At 63.8% G+C, this 15,232-nt stretch overlaps 1 protein-coding gene across 2 annotated transcripts in view; it reads right to left on the bottom strand.

Annotated features, from left to right (window-relative positions):
- LOC117649197 (caskin-2) overlaps positions 1-15,232 on the bottom strand; it is a 102,012-nt gene that overhangs the window by 19,186 nt on the left and 67,594 nt on the right. The window contains exon 1 of one of the 2 annotated variants that reach the window (XM_034391706.1): positions 10,502-11,080. The exons of the other annotated variant lie outside the window; for it this stretch is intronic. Coding sequence (XP_034247597.1) covers positions 10,502-10,649 — 148 coding nt within the window. The 5' untranslated portion in view covers positions 10,650-11,080. Of the gene's footprint in view, positions 1-10,501; positions 11,081-15,232 lie in introns of those variants that run through there. 2 annotated transcript variants of the gene reach the window in all.

The following is a 15,232-nucleotide window of genomic DNA, read 5'->3' as shown; positions in this document are numbered from 1 at the left end:
AGGCTGAGCGCTGGACATCCATACCGTCACGCGAGGGAGTCGGGGAGTGTGTGCGGCGAGCCCGACTGCCGGGCGGAGCGAGACAAAACGATAAAAACAGCAGCAGAGGCGCGAGTATTTCCTCCGTTTTTCCGGCTGGGATTCCACGAAGCCACGCTGGGGCGGCACTGCCAGGGCACTGCCCGGCCCGGCACCGCGACAATGCGGGAGACGGCGTGGCGGCGTCCACCCCAGCGCGGCCCCTCCCTCCACGCCGCGCTCGAGATAACGCCCGCCGAAGTCATAAGCATGTTGACAGAGAAGCTGGTCCGCGGCGAGGCCCTCGGCCCACGGCCCCTCGCCCTTCGCGCCGCGCCACAAAAATCAGAATACGGCCCACATTTTATGCGCTGTAAAATTTTTGCCGCAGTAGCCCCCGGTGGGGGCGGCGAGGCAAGCTGTGCCGGGCTGTGCCTTGCGGGCTCTCCAGGGCCCTCTTGGCGCGACCGGAGCAGACTGACCCGCGGGACGGGCGGAACTGCGCCGCGCCGCCGCGCCACGCCAGAGGCCGACGGCCGAGCCACCCTCGGGCGGGGCGGGGCGGGGCGGGGCGGGGCGGGGCGGGGCCGACGGCCAGAGCCACAGAGAGCCGCGGGGCGCTGCGCTAGACCCACCGCGTGCTGCTGCTGGGGACAGCTCGGCAAGCGTCATCAATATTTTGGCGTGTGGGGACGACGCCCTGCCCTCCCCGTGGCCGCCATAGTGGCCGCCGAGGCGCCGTGCCGCTGAGGGGTGGCCAACGGCGGCGACCTCGGTGCAGCCCCTGCAGCGCACACAGCCACCTGCGCCCGACGGCCGGGCAAGGGGGAAGGGGTCGGCGTCGTCGACGAGGACCGCGTCGGGGAGGCGGAGGTATGCGGGAGTGATACAAAGAGGTGGACAATGGGCCGCCAGGGGCTGCAAGGGGGAGGGGGAGGGGAGGTCAATTTCACACGCGTGACGTAAAACTAAGCGAGGGCCGTGGCGGACCAGATGGGGGAGCAGGTGGGGGCGGGGCGGGCGGACGCCCTGCCTCAGGTAGCGCCCTGCCGCCCTGCTCCGCACGCTGGAGTTGCTGGAGTTGGCGAAGCAAGCCGAGCCTGTCCAGGGCAGACCTGGAATGGCACAGCCAGCACGGCCAGCACAGCCCCGGCAATAGGGGCTGGAGGCCTAGCCGGGCGAAAAAAGGAAAGAAAACAAAAACAGGTGGTGCACCCCTCCCTGCCAGCCCTGCCAGCCGTTCCGGAACATGGCAACCACAGTCGTGCCCCAGCGTGGCCCGCTGCCAAACACCACCCACCCGGAGATCATTGCGAACTGCATGCGGTGGGGCCTAAGTCGACCGCGACAACGCCGCATCAGGCCACGCTCCGCCACGCCGCCGGCCGGGCGCGAACCACGGAACCACGCCACACCTGCAGCGGCCGGCCACGTCGGCCATCCCTTATTCATGCAGGGCCTAAGTGCTGCGCGCCGTAAAGCTCGCGACACCCTAATGCAGTCGCGCTGTCTCTCTCGCACCCCTGCGGCACGCCGGGCACGCCCCGTGAGTGCGAGGGAGGCAGAGGGAGCGCGTCGAAAGCACTGCTCGGAGTCAGGCTGCAGCGCCGCAGCCTCTGCTCCAGCGAGTGCACTGTACTGGAGTATACTGCTGGAGTGTGCGCGCCACGACTTATGCACCGCCTGGAGTGTCCCACGACCGGCCAGCGGCCGGGCCACCCGGACGGTCCTGGAGAGAAATTGGCTGGAGGGTGACGGAACGACGGCCTGCACGGCCTGCAGGGCGACGGGGGCTGGGGATGCTGCCCGAGTTCGCTCCGTCTCGGTCCGTCGGAATGCTGGCCGAGCGTGTCATTCGAGCCACTCCGACCTGGTCCGGACTGATTTCGAGTCTCGTCTCTCTCGCACTCATGGGGCGTCCATTGCGGGTGCGAGAGAGAGAGAGAGAGAGAGAGAGAGAGAGAGAGAGAGAGAGAGAGAGAGAGAGAGAGAGAGAGAGAGAGAGAGAGAGAGAGAGAGAGAGAGCACGGCGAAAACACCTCTGTGAATCAGTCATACTGTCCGGCATGGTCCACGCCGTGCACAGAGCACGCCCCCGCAGTGCAGCCCCCCCACCTCCCCCCCCTCCCCCGCCACCTTGCTCCTAAAGGCTGCACGCATTGTGTAGACCGCCGTCCTGCAGAGCTCGAGGTGCTCGGACAACCGTCGGACAACGCGCTGCATCCATGCACAAAACGGCCCCGCCCCGCCATGGCAAGATGCACAGAGCGGACTCGGCCTCGGCCAGCGCGCTGAATCAGTCTCGCTTCCGGCCGCCTCCGGTCCATCAACAGCCTCCGCGTCAGGTGGGGGCCGAGAGGCACCGAGATCGCGCTCTACCTGCACGCCGATTCCGAGAGTCGTTTTCGTCGCTCTGCCTCCCTCGCACTCATGGGGCGTCCCATAGGAGTGCGAGAGAGACAGAGCGACGGAAACGACTCTCGGAATCAGTTCGCAAGAGGCTGTTTTGTATTCGCGCGCAGCGCTCGAGAGTCCGCAGCGCGGAGATCGAATCACTCCCATCCTCTCCCGGCAGCAGTAAGGGGATGCCCGGGATGGGATGCTCCACCACAATGAAGAAATCACTCCAAGCAAATTCGACAACAAAGCGGGGGAAAAACAGGCGGCGTTGCCAAGATCGCCGGAGTGTAGCCGCTACTCATCAGTGGGCCACAGCCCGGGCTGGTGTGGGCCACAGAGGCCGTGCCCCCTGCCCCGCCCCCGCCAGGCACCGCCAGGCACCGCCAGGCCGTCGTGAAAATTGACACCGGCCGCTGCTGCGGGGATCGACGCGCCGAGCGAGACCGCCGTAAGTGCCCCGGACGGGGCCGCAGCTACGCGGCTCTGTGCGGGGACGCCGGGGACGCCCCGCCGGGCTGCAGGGGGCTCAGGGCCTGTAGGCAAGCCTTCGACACAGCCTGCGCAGCCCAGGGCAGCCTTGGCAGGGTCGCCTTACATAATAAAGACGCGGGAGGGGAGGGGAGGGGAGGGACGCTATGGGCTGCAGAGACGCCTCCGACCAAACTCCGAGCAAGGCGAAAACCCGGCCGGGCCGGATAAAAGCCGCCGCTTTTCCCCGTCGTCGTCGTCGCCGCGGAGTGTTCCACCCCAGTGTGCCATCCCAATCGCATTCTGCGATTCGCGGCGATTGGGCGGACAACGGGCGAGATGAAGGGCCGCCGAGATAAACCCCCAATCGGCTGCACCGCGCCGCCAGCAACGCCAGCGCCGCGGCGGACTCGACGGCGTCGTGGCGGACGCACGCGGACGCACGCGGACGCGAGGGGAGACGGACAGGGCAGCCCTTTATGACGGGCAGCCCGCCCTGCTTGGCGCGCCTTGGCTCGCCTTGGCTCGCCCTGCAGAAATAAATGGGATTATGCAGCAGGGCGCACTGCAGCGCCCTCCACACAGTGCCCCCGCCAGCCCCGCCGCTGCCTCCCCTCCTCGTTTTTACGGCGCCGAACGCCAAGCGCGCGGAAACTCCATATAAACCTGAAATCAAGAGTCGTATATTTCCGTGACAACCAGATCCCGCGCGCCGCGCCGCACCGCACCGCGCGTAGCGTACGTACGCCCCCGCCCGCTGCGCGAGCTTCGCCCCGCGGCGCGCTGTCTCGCGTGTCCTCTTGACGCCTCCCCTTTCCCCAACCCCTTTCGCAACTGTACGTCTTCCTGCAAGCCGCTTAGATGTACAAGTTGAGTCGTCCCGCCATACATCGCCGCGCCCGCCGCGCCCCGCCGCGCCCCGCCGCGCCCCGCCGCGCCCGCCGCGCCCCGCCGCGCCCCGTCAAGCCAGTAAGTGTCGCATTTAGGCCCCTCCAGCGTCAAGGAGGCATGTAGCCCGCTACAGCGCGCCCTGAGGAGGATGAGGCACTGGAGCGGCGCGGCCGGGATCGCCGGGGCATCGATTGGCGACGACCCAGTGCGCAGCCTCGTGCCTCGTGCCCTGCTTCTCCTCGGCCGCGCTTGACGGCGACGACGCGACGCGGCACGGCCATCACTGCAGCCAATTGCAATGTTAATAGTAGTGCGGCGCTCGGCCTCGTACGCGACGACGCGGACGACGCGGACGGCGCCATCTGCTGGCCCCACTGCCCACACAGGCCGTGCCCTGACGACGCCGCGCCGGCGACGCCGAGCTCCGTTCCGTTCCGCGGGGCTTGCTCTCTCTCTCTCTCTCTCTCGCTCTCCTATCTTCTCCCTACCTCTCCTCTCCGCCTCTCTCGCAGCCAACAACCCTTCCGCCTCGCAGACGTCGTCGCAGCCGCAGCCACACGCCGGCCGGAGAGTTCCGTTTCCCGGGCCCAAAAAAGAAAACCGGTGCTGCCGAGAGTCTTTTTTGTCGCTCTGTCGCTCTCGCACTCATGGGGCGTCCCGCGTAGGTGCGAGAGAGACAGAGCGACGAAAACGACTCTCGGAATCAGTCTGCGGCTCCCGAAGGAGGCCGAGAAGTGCCCCTTCGAGGATTCCCCGTCGATAAGCGCGTCGTCGTGACGCGAGCCTAATTGGCCATCGGGGGCCGTGGCGTCGAGCAGTCCGAGTCTCGCTGTCTCCGTCGCACTCGTGTGGCGTGCCGTGTGGGTGCGAGAGAGACGGCAGGGGGACGCCTTGGCCCGGGCGGGATGCGCCATGTGTGTTGGAGCCGTGCGTCTGCGCGTCTGCGTCACGAGGCCGATAGCAGCTGCCTGCCCGCTCGGCCCACCTGGCGAACCGGCGAACAGTGAGGCGTAAGCCCGGGGCGGGGCGTGGCGTGCGCAGCGTGGCCGCGCCCCGTACTAGGAACCCGCAGGTGGTGACCTCAGTCCATTTCACACCTGGCGCAAGGCCGGGCCGCGCGCCGCGCTCGGCACGCGCGCCGAAAGGCAAACTCCGTGCGAGTGTGTCACAGTGTGCCTGCAGCGCACATCCGGTGTCCACACGGCGTTCGCTCCTCGCCATCCCGCTGGCGCGCGACGTTTCAGCGATTTACTTTCAAACAGCCACGTGTCACGCGTCCTCGACCAAACCAGCATTTCGAGGTTTATTTCTTCCCTCCTTTCTCCTACAAAGTTGCGGGGCGTGAGTTACGGCGCATGCGTGCCCCTGCCCCGCCCCGCCCGGTCCAGGTCCCGGACGCAACGGCCGGCCCTGCGCCACGGCGTCGCCACGCCCCGCGGCCCCGCGGCCCCCCATTGTGATGATGTGTCGGTGCACCGGGGCGTCAACGCGGCCTGATAGCGGCCACCCCTTCCGCAAACTGCGACGTCTGGAAAAGTGCAGAGGGTGCGGCGGCCAGGCAGGCGGGAGGGGGCCGCCGCCACCGCCAGGAAGTCCGTGACATACGAGGGCATAATCGGACTGGCGGCCGCGCGGTCCCACGGCGCGGCCGCCCCGAGCGCAGCAGCACTTTGCAAAGATGAAGAAAACCCCAGTGAGTCACAGCCGCTGCGGTGACTCGCCCCGTCGCCCCGCCCCGCCCAGTGCAAAAGGCGTTCCTCTTCTCTCTGCCCAGTTCTAAATTGTTTCAAACAGATACACGGGGCGGGGGCGTGGCGGGCCGCGGCCAAGGGGTTATCTTTTTCGCGCCGCCCGGGTGGGCCGCCCCGCCCAGCCCCGCCCAGCCCCGCCCCGCCCGCGCGTGGAGCCTGTAATGAGGTCCCCAAATGAACCCCCTCCTCTCCCTCCTCGAGGCCGGCGGCTAGAGGCTAACCGCCCGGGGCGTGCACTGTGGGCCTGCCGCTAGCCACTGGCCATTCCGCCACCATTCCAGCACCACCAACGGCGCAGTAAATAACGAAGCCAAGATGTGCGCAAACTCACCCTGCGCCACCCCGCCCGCCCCGCCACCCAGAAATGACGCACAACGCAGCCCACTGCGATAGCGTGATTCATGCCCGGATCGCAAATGAAATCGCGAACGGAACGGAACGCGGCGGAGCGGAGCGCGGCCGGCAAGGCACTGCGGTTGCATAGCATAGTTGCATCGCATGCGCGTTGCGAACTTGCGGACGCAATCCGGCGCAATCGGGGCGCCGCGATTGTTGTGCCAAAACCATCAAGGCGGCCGGGCCGGGCTGGGCCGCCTCGTTCTCAATCACAGGGGGCGAAACTACTCGGGCGCTCCGTGCTCGGTGCCGCGCAGTGCCGCGCAGTGCCGGGCACACTAGCTAATTGATGGACAATAACTAACGCTCGCGTGACGCGCCGCCATATCCCGGGCCGGTGCCCCGCCCCGCCCCGCCCCGCCGCGGTCCCCACAGGGCAGGCCCTTGAACCGGCGCGCACCGCCGCGCTTCTCCAGGCCATAAGTCACACGGCCGACCCGCGCTATTATTTTAACACCCACTCCACAAGAAAACCATTTCCCCAACACAACAGCCATCAGGGACTCCTTTGGGCCGCCCGGCCTGCCCGGCGCCCGGCCTCGGGGGAAGCGAGTCGCGGGGATTTTCGTTAATGTTCCAGAAGAGATAAACTTTTGGACGGCGGGGCGGGCGGGGCGGCTGTGCCTGCCTGCCTGCTTCCGCCGCCAGCGCGCCGCTTTGGCCGCTTTGGCTGATTGATTCGCAAACTGGGGGAAGATACACTGACACGGAGGCCGACAGCAACACGGCGGCCGAGATTTCGGACTCTGCGTCCGTGTCGCCCTCTCTGTATCGCACTCGTGGGTGGGGGTCGGCCCCTCTGTCTCCCTCTCTGTCGCACTCATGGGTGGGGCGATCGGAATCCGTGCGCAGCCACTCCTCATCCAGCTCATGCCGATGGATCGGCCGCCCCTACGTGCCCGCACGCCGCACACACTCAGCGGGCCGTCACACAGACACGCCGCCCCGCCGCCGCGACGACAGAGGACAAATTCCCCGGCAGGCTCCGTGGAGTGGCCCTAGTGGACCACCCCCGGGCACGGCGTCGTCGGCGTCGTCGCGACACGCCCCCTGGCGGCGCAAAGTGGAAGTGAAGGGTCTGGAGGTCCGGACACAAATGCATCTGCGCCCCGGTCGGGCCCCGGTCCGGGCTCTGGTCCGGGCCTCGCACGCCAAACTACGACCATCGCTCAAACGACAAGCACGCCCTGCTGCTGCAGGGGAGACGCGACCCGTAGACTCAGTCATTTTCGTCGCTCTGTCTCTCTCGCACTTATCCTGGACGCCCTATGAGTGCGAGAGAGACAGAGCGACGCGAACGACTCTCGGAATCAGTCTGGCCGGCGGGCGCCAGAGCCAGTGGCGAGACGCGGGGGAGGGGCGGAAAATAAAACACTCGGCGCCGCCGTGCGGTACGGCCCGAGCCACACCACCTTTATGCACTTGAAGGGGGCGTGGGCGCGGACGGGCCGTCCGTTGCAGGAGCATCGTTCTAAGCCGATTCTCTCCAACCCCCTGTCTGGCTGTCCCATTAGCCCGCCGGCTGCTTACGTAGCCAGGCCGTCTGTCCGTCAGACTGTCTGTCTGTCTGTCTGTCAGGCTGAGGAGCGACGAGCCACACTCGGCGGCGGGTCCCGCAGTCCTGTACGCGCGAGGAGCACCGAAACTCGGTCTGATAAAGTCAACGCGGAACTGTCCACACACTGTTATTTGGAGCCAGCCGCGAACCAGAGTGGCCGACTACTCCCGAAAACAAATGAAACCAGGGAAGTCCTCGAAGGCCGGTTTCCAGGGTTCCAAGGTGTTCGATTGTACGCCGTCGTCGTGACGGGGCGCTAGGCGCGCTGGGCGCTGCGGGACACGGAGGCGGCCACCACCGCCCAGGTGTCCCCGGGGCCGCCGAGGGCCGCCACACCACACCGCAATGACACCGATTGATGATTGGCTGACTGCCTGATTGATGGACTGGTCTGATTAGATGGCAGGGAGGGTCTCAAACTACTATCAGTGACAACAAACATAATTCACTGACCCCCCTTATCCACGCGGTCGCGCCGTGGTACAGTGCTCTCGTGGACACAGTGTCCATGTGTGTGTGTGAGGGGGGGGGGACGCGGACCTCGGCCCTGACTGGGAATAATCAGTAATCAATGTCTTCCTCGCCACGCCTGCCCGTCCACCCGTCCTGGTCACACAAACAGAGCACATATGGTCCGCAAGGCATCTCCCGCGCACTACGACCACTACACAGCCCAACACACACACACACACACACACACACACACGCACACACACAATCGAAAGGGCGGCGTTGCCGGACCGCCACTATCGCACAAGGCACGCCTGATCGGGCCACCGGATTGCAGCGCATCGGCGCGCGGGGGTCTCGGAGTCTCTGGCGGGTTCGGGTCCGGGTCCGTTGGGTCAGTTCGGGTCCCTCTACGAGAGGGAGGCGTCCGCGACGGCATCCTCGGCCCCAGCGGCCACCGCCTGCCTGCACGCCACCCTGCCGCCGCGGACGCAGCCCTCGACAAGGGACTAACGCAGGCCAGCCAGCCCAGCCAGGAAGGGCAGGCAGGGCAGGCAAGGCGGGCGGCAGGCAGGCCGTTGAGCCTGGCCGCAGGGTTGCCAGCTCGCGGTGCAGTGGGGCCCTTCCTCCAAGGAGCCCCGCGCAGCCCCGCCCCGCCCAAGTGGAGGTTCTGATGGAGATGGCGCCAGGCAGGCCGAACGTTTGGTTTGGCCTGCGGGCGGGGCGGGCCGGGGCGGGCCGGTGCACCTGCTTGAGCCTTGGGGCCGGATTGGCGAGGAAGGGGGACCTTGAGGTACTACCTGACCTTCACGATGGCGACCTTGGCCTGGCCTGCGCTCGGCCTTGCCCCGCCGCTACACTCCACGCCGCCGTCGACTTTTGGAGTACGCACCGCGGGTACCACCATTTTCGGCGGGTTGGCCGCCGGCACTGTCGGCCTCATGACGCTGACGGTGTAGGCACAGACGGTAGCGAGGCAGCGCTGCGTGCCCTCGGCCCTCGCCGCGGACGGACAACAAACAGGGTCCAACATAATGGCCCTCATCAAGCAGGGGCGCCCCGTCGTCCCGTTGCGACACACACTCACACACTGGCAGGCACGCACGCACGCACGCACGCACGCGCGGTGCACTATGGAGTCTCCGCGTGACGTAACGCCGACAGCTGCGTGCTCCGAAAGGCCCCGAGAGCAGCGCGCCGCCGTTCGGGGCCGCGTAGGTGTCGCCGTTGAGGCCACAACCAGATCCATAAGGCCCCCCAGACGACCCAGCAGACCGATTCCGAGAGTCGTCGTTTTCGTCGCTCCGTCTCTTTCGCACCTGTACAGGACGCCCCATGAGTGCGAGGGAGACAGACCGACGAAAAGGACTCTCGGAATAGGTCCGCAGACGTGGGCGGCGCAGTGGAGCGGGACGAAGCTGAGCCCTGTCCGAAACCCAATTAATGAAACTCACTTGTAATCCCGGTGCGTGAGTGTGTGCCTGTCCTTTCCACGAAAACTACTTTCCGAGCGCGGGAAATTCAAAAGCCCGGCTGACTGACGGGGCCCAGCCGGCCGCCTGACCGCTGCATCCTCGCTCGGGGCTTCTCGGCAGGGCCCTGGGCATGGCCCCGGCCCCGGCACGCAACGCGCGGAGAGGGCAGAGCCAGGTCAATTAAATTACAAAGGAAGTAATACAAAAGAGCGCACACATCATGCACACGTCGCGCATGCCGCATGCGGCACACCATTCGAAAAGGCAGCGACCGGAAAGTTATTACGGGGCCTCGCGCACTAAAAGTAAATCCAATACGATAACACGTCGTGATGGTATCGGCGATGGGGGACGTTCGTTCGCGGCCCGCGGTAATCCGCGCGGCATTCTGCAAACAGAACCCCCTCCCCTCCCCTCCCCCCGCGAGGGGCCGTCCGTAACCGCCGTCCGCATGCAACCCCCACACCGAGGGGCGGAGACAAAAAAGGCAAGAAACGTGACGCTAATTAAGCCCGCCCCCCGACGGCCCCCGAAGGGCGGCCCGCGCTAGGCTGGGCTGGGCGTCACAGCAGCCCCCGGAGCAACAGCCCTCATCAGCGGCGGGGGAAGGGGCCCAGACAGAAACTAATAAAAAAAAAGGAGGGAAAGAAAACTCACCCTGCCAAGACTACAGTTGCAAACGAAACTACTAACTGGAAATACTACGACATAACAACTACAAAAATAAAACAAAAAAAATGTTCAGAAGTTTTTCTTGTTCTTTTCTTTTAGTTCTACTTAGACAAGCACAAACCAAAAAAATGGAAATAGTAAAAAGTTCCGCCAAGGCAAGCTTAGCAAAGCGGTCTTGCCGTGGCCCGCAGGCCGGGCAGAGAGGGGCAAGGAGGGAGGGGTGCTGTGAGGAGTGGGGACTGGCGCGGCGTGGCGGCGCAGGACGACGACGGACGACGGACGACGGAACCAACACGACCATGCAGTCCCTCCGAGCGCGCTGAATAGATGGATGGATGGGATGGGATGGGATGAGTGGGATCGGATGCAGAGCTAGAAGCGGTAGCAAGACCGCTTAAAAACCGTGTCGGAAAGATCCTTACTTCTCATCCTAAGCAGCGGTATTTTCCAGCGCTCCCCTCGGCTCTTGGCCGGCTGTGGCTGCGGGTCCTGCTCGTCGCCAGAGTCCCCGGCGGCAGAGAACACGTCGTGCATGTCCTCCAGGGCGATCATGGTCGCCATGGCCGGCATGGGGCGCACCTAGGCGCACCGAGGTGGGGATGGGGAGGGTCAACGGGGACGTGTCAGTGACACACGGTGCGGCCACGGTGTCACTACAGTGTCACCACTGCCAGGGGGGACGACGCCGGCCAGTAACCATGGCAACCACAGTCCCCCGTTCCCAGCCTTCTCCAACCAGACCGCGTTGGACGCCGGCGAGTCACACACACTCCACTCCGCGCGCACACGCGCCTCCCCCGCGTCGGCACTCACACTTACACTCGTCGGCCAGCTGCCGCACACAGACACACATGCACAGCACGCACACACACGCACACACACCCACGGACGCGCGATAGGCAAAGTCACCTAGTCCGCGACGCGGCTCGCGGGAGCGGGACTTGCGTGCGAGGACGCTCGGAACACGGAGCACGCGACGCACCGCACTCGGCGAGGTCCACGGCAACACTGCCGCGCCGCGTCCTCTTCTGCCTCCCCCTCCCCTCCTCCCTCCTCTGCCCCCCACCCCCTTCCCGCCGCCTCCGCCTGCAGCAGCCAGCCGCGCCGCCAGCCGCGCCGCCCAGACCGAGCAGCCAGCGCACCCCGCTGCTGGAGGGGAGCGCGGGGAGGTTGGCCGGAGACTCAAGTGTGTCCCTTTACACTGTCAGGAAAAAAAAGTCTGTTATCCTGTGTGGAACATGCGACAGTGGAGGAACGCTTTTTTTGGGAAGACGGGGACGCCAGCCTGACATTGTGACACCGTCCAAAGGAGTGGAGTCTCCTCCCGTTTTGCGTAAGCTGTCGGTGTAATTTACAGCCATTACCTGGGCTTTATTTTACTGCCCTTCTTGGACGCGATTTCAATTGGGGCACAGTGGCCACTACAGTGGGTCGGGAGGCAGCGAAGGTCGAACGGCAAATCAGCTTTCATCCCGGAATAATAGAGGCGAGTTTTCGAGTGGAGAGGTGCGCGTAATACTGTACAGCGCGGGGAGGAAAGGGGGGGTGTAATATTATCTTCACGTAAATGGGGACGCAGATTCGATGTGAGAAAGGGGACCCTTATCTGACAATGGAGGACCGTAAGCCAGACAGTCCCTCACGCCTTTGACTTTCGGCATGCCTTCCACTCTTTTGCCTCGACCTTTATAAAGCAGAGAAAGCGCCAAATTCCTCCAAGATTTTGCCGCCACACTGCGCGGCTAGCGCGACTGACCTACAAAACGCCAATAGTAGACGCGCAAAAGGAGGTATCAACTTGTTGATCCCGCCCCGTTCTCTCTCGAAGGAGGCAGATAAAAGTGTAGCACCTACATGCAAGGGCTACGGCCCGCCCTTCCAAAGGGGACCTTCCAGTCCTTGAATCAGCAAGGGCACGGGCAAATGCGAAACGAACTGCAAAGAGAAACGGGCGACTAAGTCACCCGAAGTGGAATGGAGGGGGGGGGGGACACTCACACACACGGCTTGGTCAACTCCGGCACTGCCCGTACGAATGCAGAAAGAGTTGCGAAGGACCTCAAGTCCCTGTCCCGGCCGGCAGAGAGGGTCCGGCGAGTCCGGGCAGAGGCTCCGCTCCGCAGCAGCCCCGAGGGACTCCGGCCCGGCGGCGACTCCAGGAAGTCACACACACGGACTCGGCGACAGACCTCGGCTTGGCGGCAAGAAACAAAACGTTTATTTTTACGCCGGAAAACTGGAAAACTCTCAACAACTCTCGCTTCATTTGCCTGAGATGTTCAATTTCCGCGGATATCCTTTCCGTTGCCCGGGATAAAATTGCCACTGCTCAAGGTATATTTGTATGTACAGTACGTATTTTGGTCCGTGTCTTCGACAGTGTACTGCCGCTTGTTTGAACGGGCGGCAGGTAAGTAACGCCAGAGTGTCGCACGCGGCAGCGCGGCACACAGACGCACAGATGGCGCGCCGCGTCCCCGATAACATTTTCGATTTGCCTCCGCCATTCCATTTGTACTGGCACCGATTTCGCACCGCGTGCCAATCGGACCTCTCCCCCCCCCCCTCTCTCTCTCTCTCTCTTTCACACATGCGAGGAGCGAAAAAGCGGGCAGCGACCACACTGTGACGCCGTGAAATGCAGCGCGAAACTGCAGCAGCCAATGCAGCGCGGCCTGCATCCTGCATTACACGTTGCAACACGATGCGCCGCACCTGTTCCATCCCCCCGGATAAAAATGCATACAAACCGCCCGACGCGGCGGCGGTCTGCGGCCGCGCTGCCGTTGTTGTTGCTGCTCTTGTTGTTGCGAACCGAGGCACTCACCTGCGCACAGAGAAACAAGAGCAAAGGATTAGTCTTAAGCCCGCCGCGCGGTCCACGCGAGGTCCACCAGGTCCACGCACAGCCGACAACGTAATTGTCCTATTAATCTAGTGTAGGGGACTTAGTGCGGAGGTTCTTTTCTTTTAGCGAATGAATAACTCACGCAGCTTACGCGCTAGGCCCCAACAACAACACACTCAGTTTGGACCACCAGAAAATATCGAACAGAAGCGTGCGTGCGCCATGAAAAAGGGAGCAAGAAACGCGAAATCGCACAAGATAGTGTTTCGCGATAAATGTACTTGTGCACACGCACTTCGGCGGCTAGTTTAGTGTTGTTTTCAACAAACTTCGTGCAGTTTTTTCCAGTTTTTTTTCCGTGTCCCCTGTGTAAGGTAGGTTAGTCCGGCCTGGACACCTGGCACCGCGACTCGGAGGGACACTCGGCGACTTCAATTTGGGGCCGCGAGTCCGCGCGGAGCGGAGTCCCACGCGCGCGCCGATTTCGGATTTCGGTCACCGGACGCGGCCATCATTTAAAGCAGCGCGCGCGTTGCCGTTGCCATAAGTCTCGCGGCCGGTCACCGCGAGCGCGTGCCGCGTGCCCGACAGTGTGGCGGCGCGACGCGGTGCGACACGCCGCGACAATGAAGAAGGAAAACGGAAAAGATTCCAGTACTAAATAACGCGGGAAGCGGAGCGGGGAAGTGACAGCACACTGTGGCGACCGCGGTCGTCTGGTGACGGACGAGGTTGCTGGCTTGTGTGTGCGGACGCCGCGGACGCAGCGCCGCGACGCCGCAGGTTCAAGTTCAACGGCCACGCCCGCATCGCGGCGAGCAGCACCGTCCTGGCGGCGGTGCCTTGGCAGTGCCCACGCGCGGCCATCGCCGTGTGAGTGTGTGTGTGTGTAACGCGTGTGTTTGTTGTTGCTGCTCACTATCAGGCCATACATACAAGCCGTAACGTCAAAAATGGCCGAACGGGTTGCCAGCCTCTCTCTCTCTCTCCCACACACACACACCACCTGCACAGCGGTGCCGGGGCAGCGCGCGTTGCAATAAAAACACACGCGGAACACTACTGGAAGCACACTGCACCAGACAATAACGAGTGCCCCTGCTGGGGGGTACACTGTGTGGTGCACTACACTGCATTTCCAGCGGGGAGCGCGGGGCACTGCAAACGACCTCGCACCTCCTGGCCGGCCTCAGATGCACTCCGTGGTGCACAGTGACCAATTCGTGCGAGGGAGAGAGGGGGGGGAGAAAATAAGAATTGAAGCGATGCATTTTAAGATTTTCGCTTTATCACCGAGGCAACAAACACTATACTTGCTCGTCCTGTGTGCTCTGTGTGCTCAGGTGCGGCGTCGTGGGGCGCTTCGGGGGCAAGCCTGGCCTAAGGCAGGCCGACCTGAGGCAGGCGGGCCCCCAACACTCGGAGAGACTCTCACTGGCGACCAAATAAAATGAAAAAGCGTCCTCCGGCGCAGTCAAGAGTCAAAGCAGTACGCGGGCGAGGAAATATTCGATTCCAATCCCCCCAGAAAAAAAAGAAGAAAGAAAACAAGAGGACAACAACCAAAGGGACAAACGCACCTAGCAGCGCGGTGCTGCAGGAGCAAACCTCTCGAGACTCCCCCCGCACACCCCGACAGGTGGGGGTGAGACAAACACATCTCCCGTCTCTGTCTTGCCGACTGGGAAAGGGTATGGTACGAAGGTGCGAGCGCGCCAGGTAGACAGGTCGACCGGGCTTTCAAAAACCGTAAACGACGGCGCAGTGACGGCGTGGGCGGCTAAGCGGAAGACGATTCCATCAACATGCACGTCGAGTGCCTCTCCCGCGGGTACGCGCGGCGCCGTCCACACCGATATGCTCGAAAGCACCCCTCCCGATCCACCACGCGACTAACAATCTGTGTGCCCCGCCACGTGACAAACTTGCAAGGCGCGCGTCTGCACGTGGACCTACACCGTCAGACACGACACGGACACGTCTCAATGTAAGAGCGCGTGCGAGGACGTCACCTAAAGCGGGAGATACTTGTCGTGTGGCGTCGGCGGGTTTACGCCGCCAGCCTCCGTGCGCTGCAGACTCGCCTTCACGACCGTCATAAGCCACCAAAGCCGAGTATCCAAGTGTGTGAGTGTGTGTGCGTGTGTGTGAGTGTTTGTGTGTGTGTGTGTGTGTGTGTGTGTGTGTGTGTGGTGTGTAAGTGTGTGTAAGTGTGTGTAAGTGTGCGCACTCTACCGGTACTACTATGTAGGAAACTCCGGCCAGAAGGTACGCCACGACTGCGAGTAAAAGTCTCTGCCAGTGT

This window comes from Thrips palmi, unplaced genomic scaffold, assembly GCF_012932325.1.
Source record: "Thrips palmi isolate BJ-2018 unplaced genomic scaffold, TpBJ-2018v1 HiC_scaffold_4, whole genome shotgun sequence".
Classification (NCBI taxonomy): Eukaryota; Metazoa; Arthropoda; class Insecta; order Thysanoptera; family Thripidae; genus Thrips; species Thrips palmi.
Note: the sequence above shows the minus strand (reverse complement) of the source record. Positions and strands in the feature narration are given on the sequence as shown.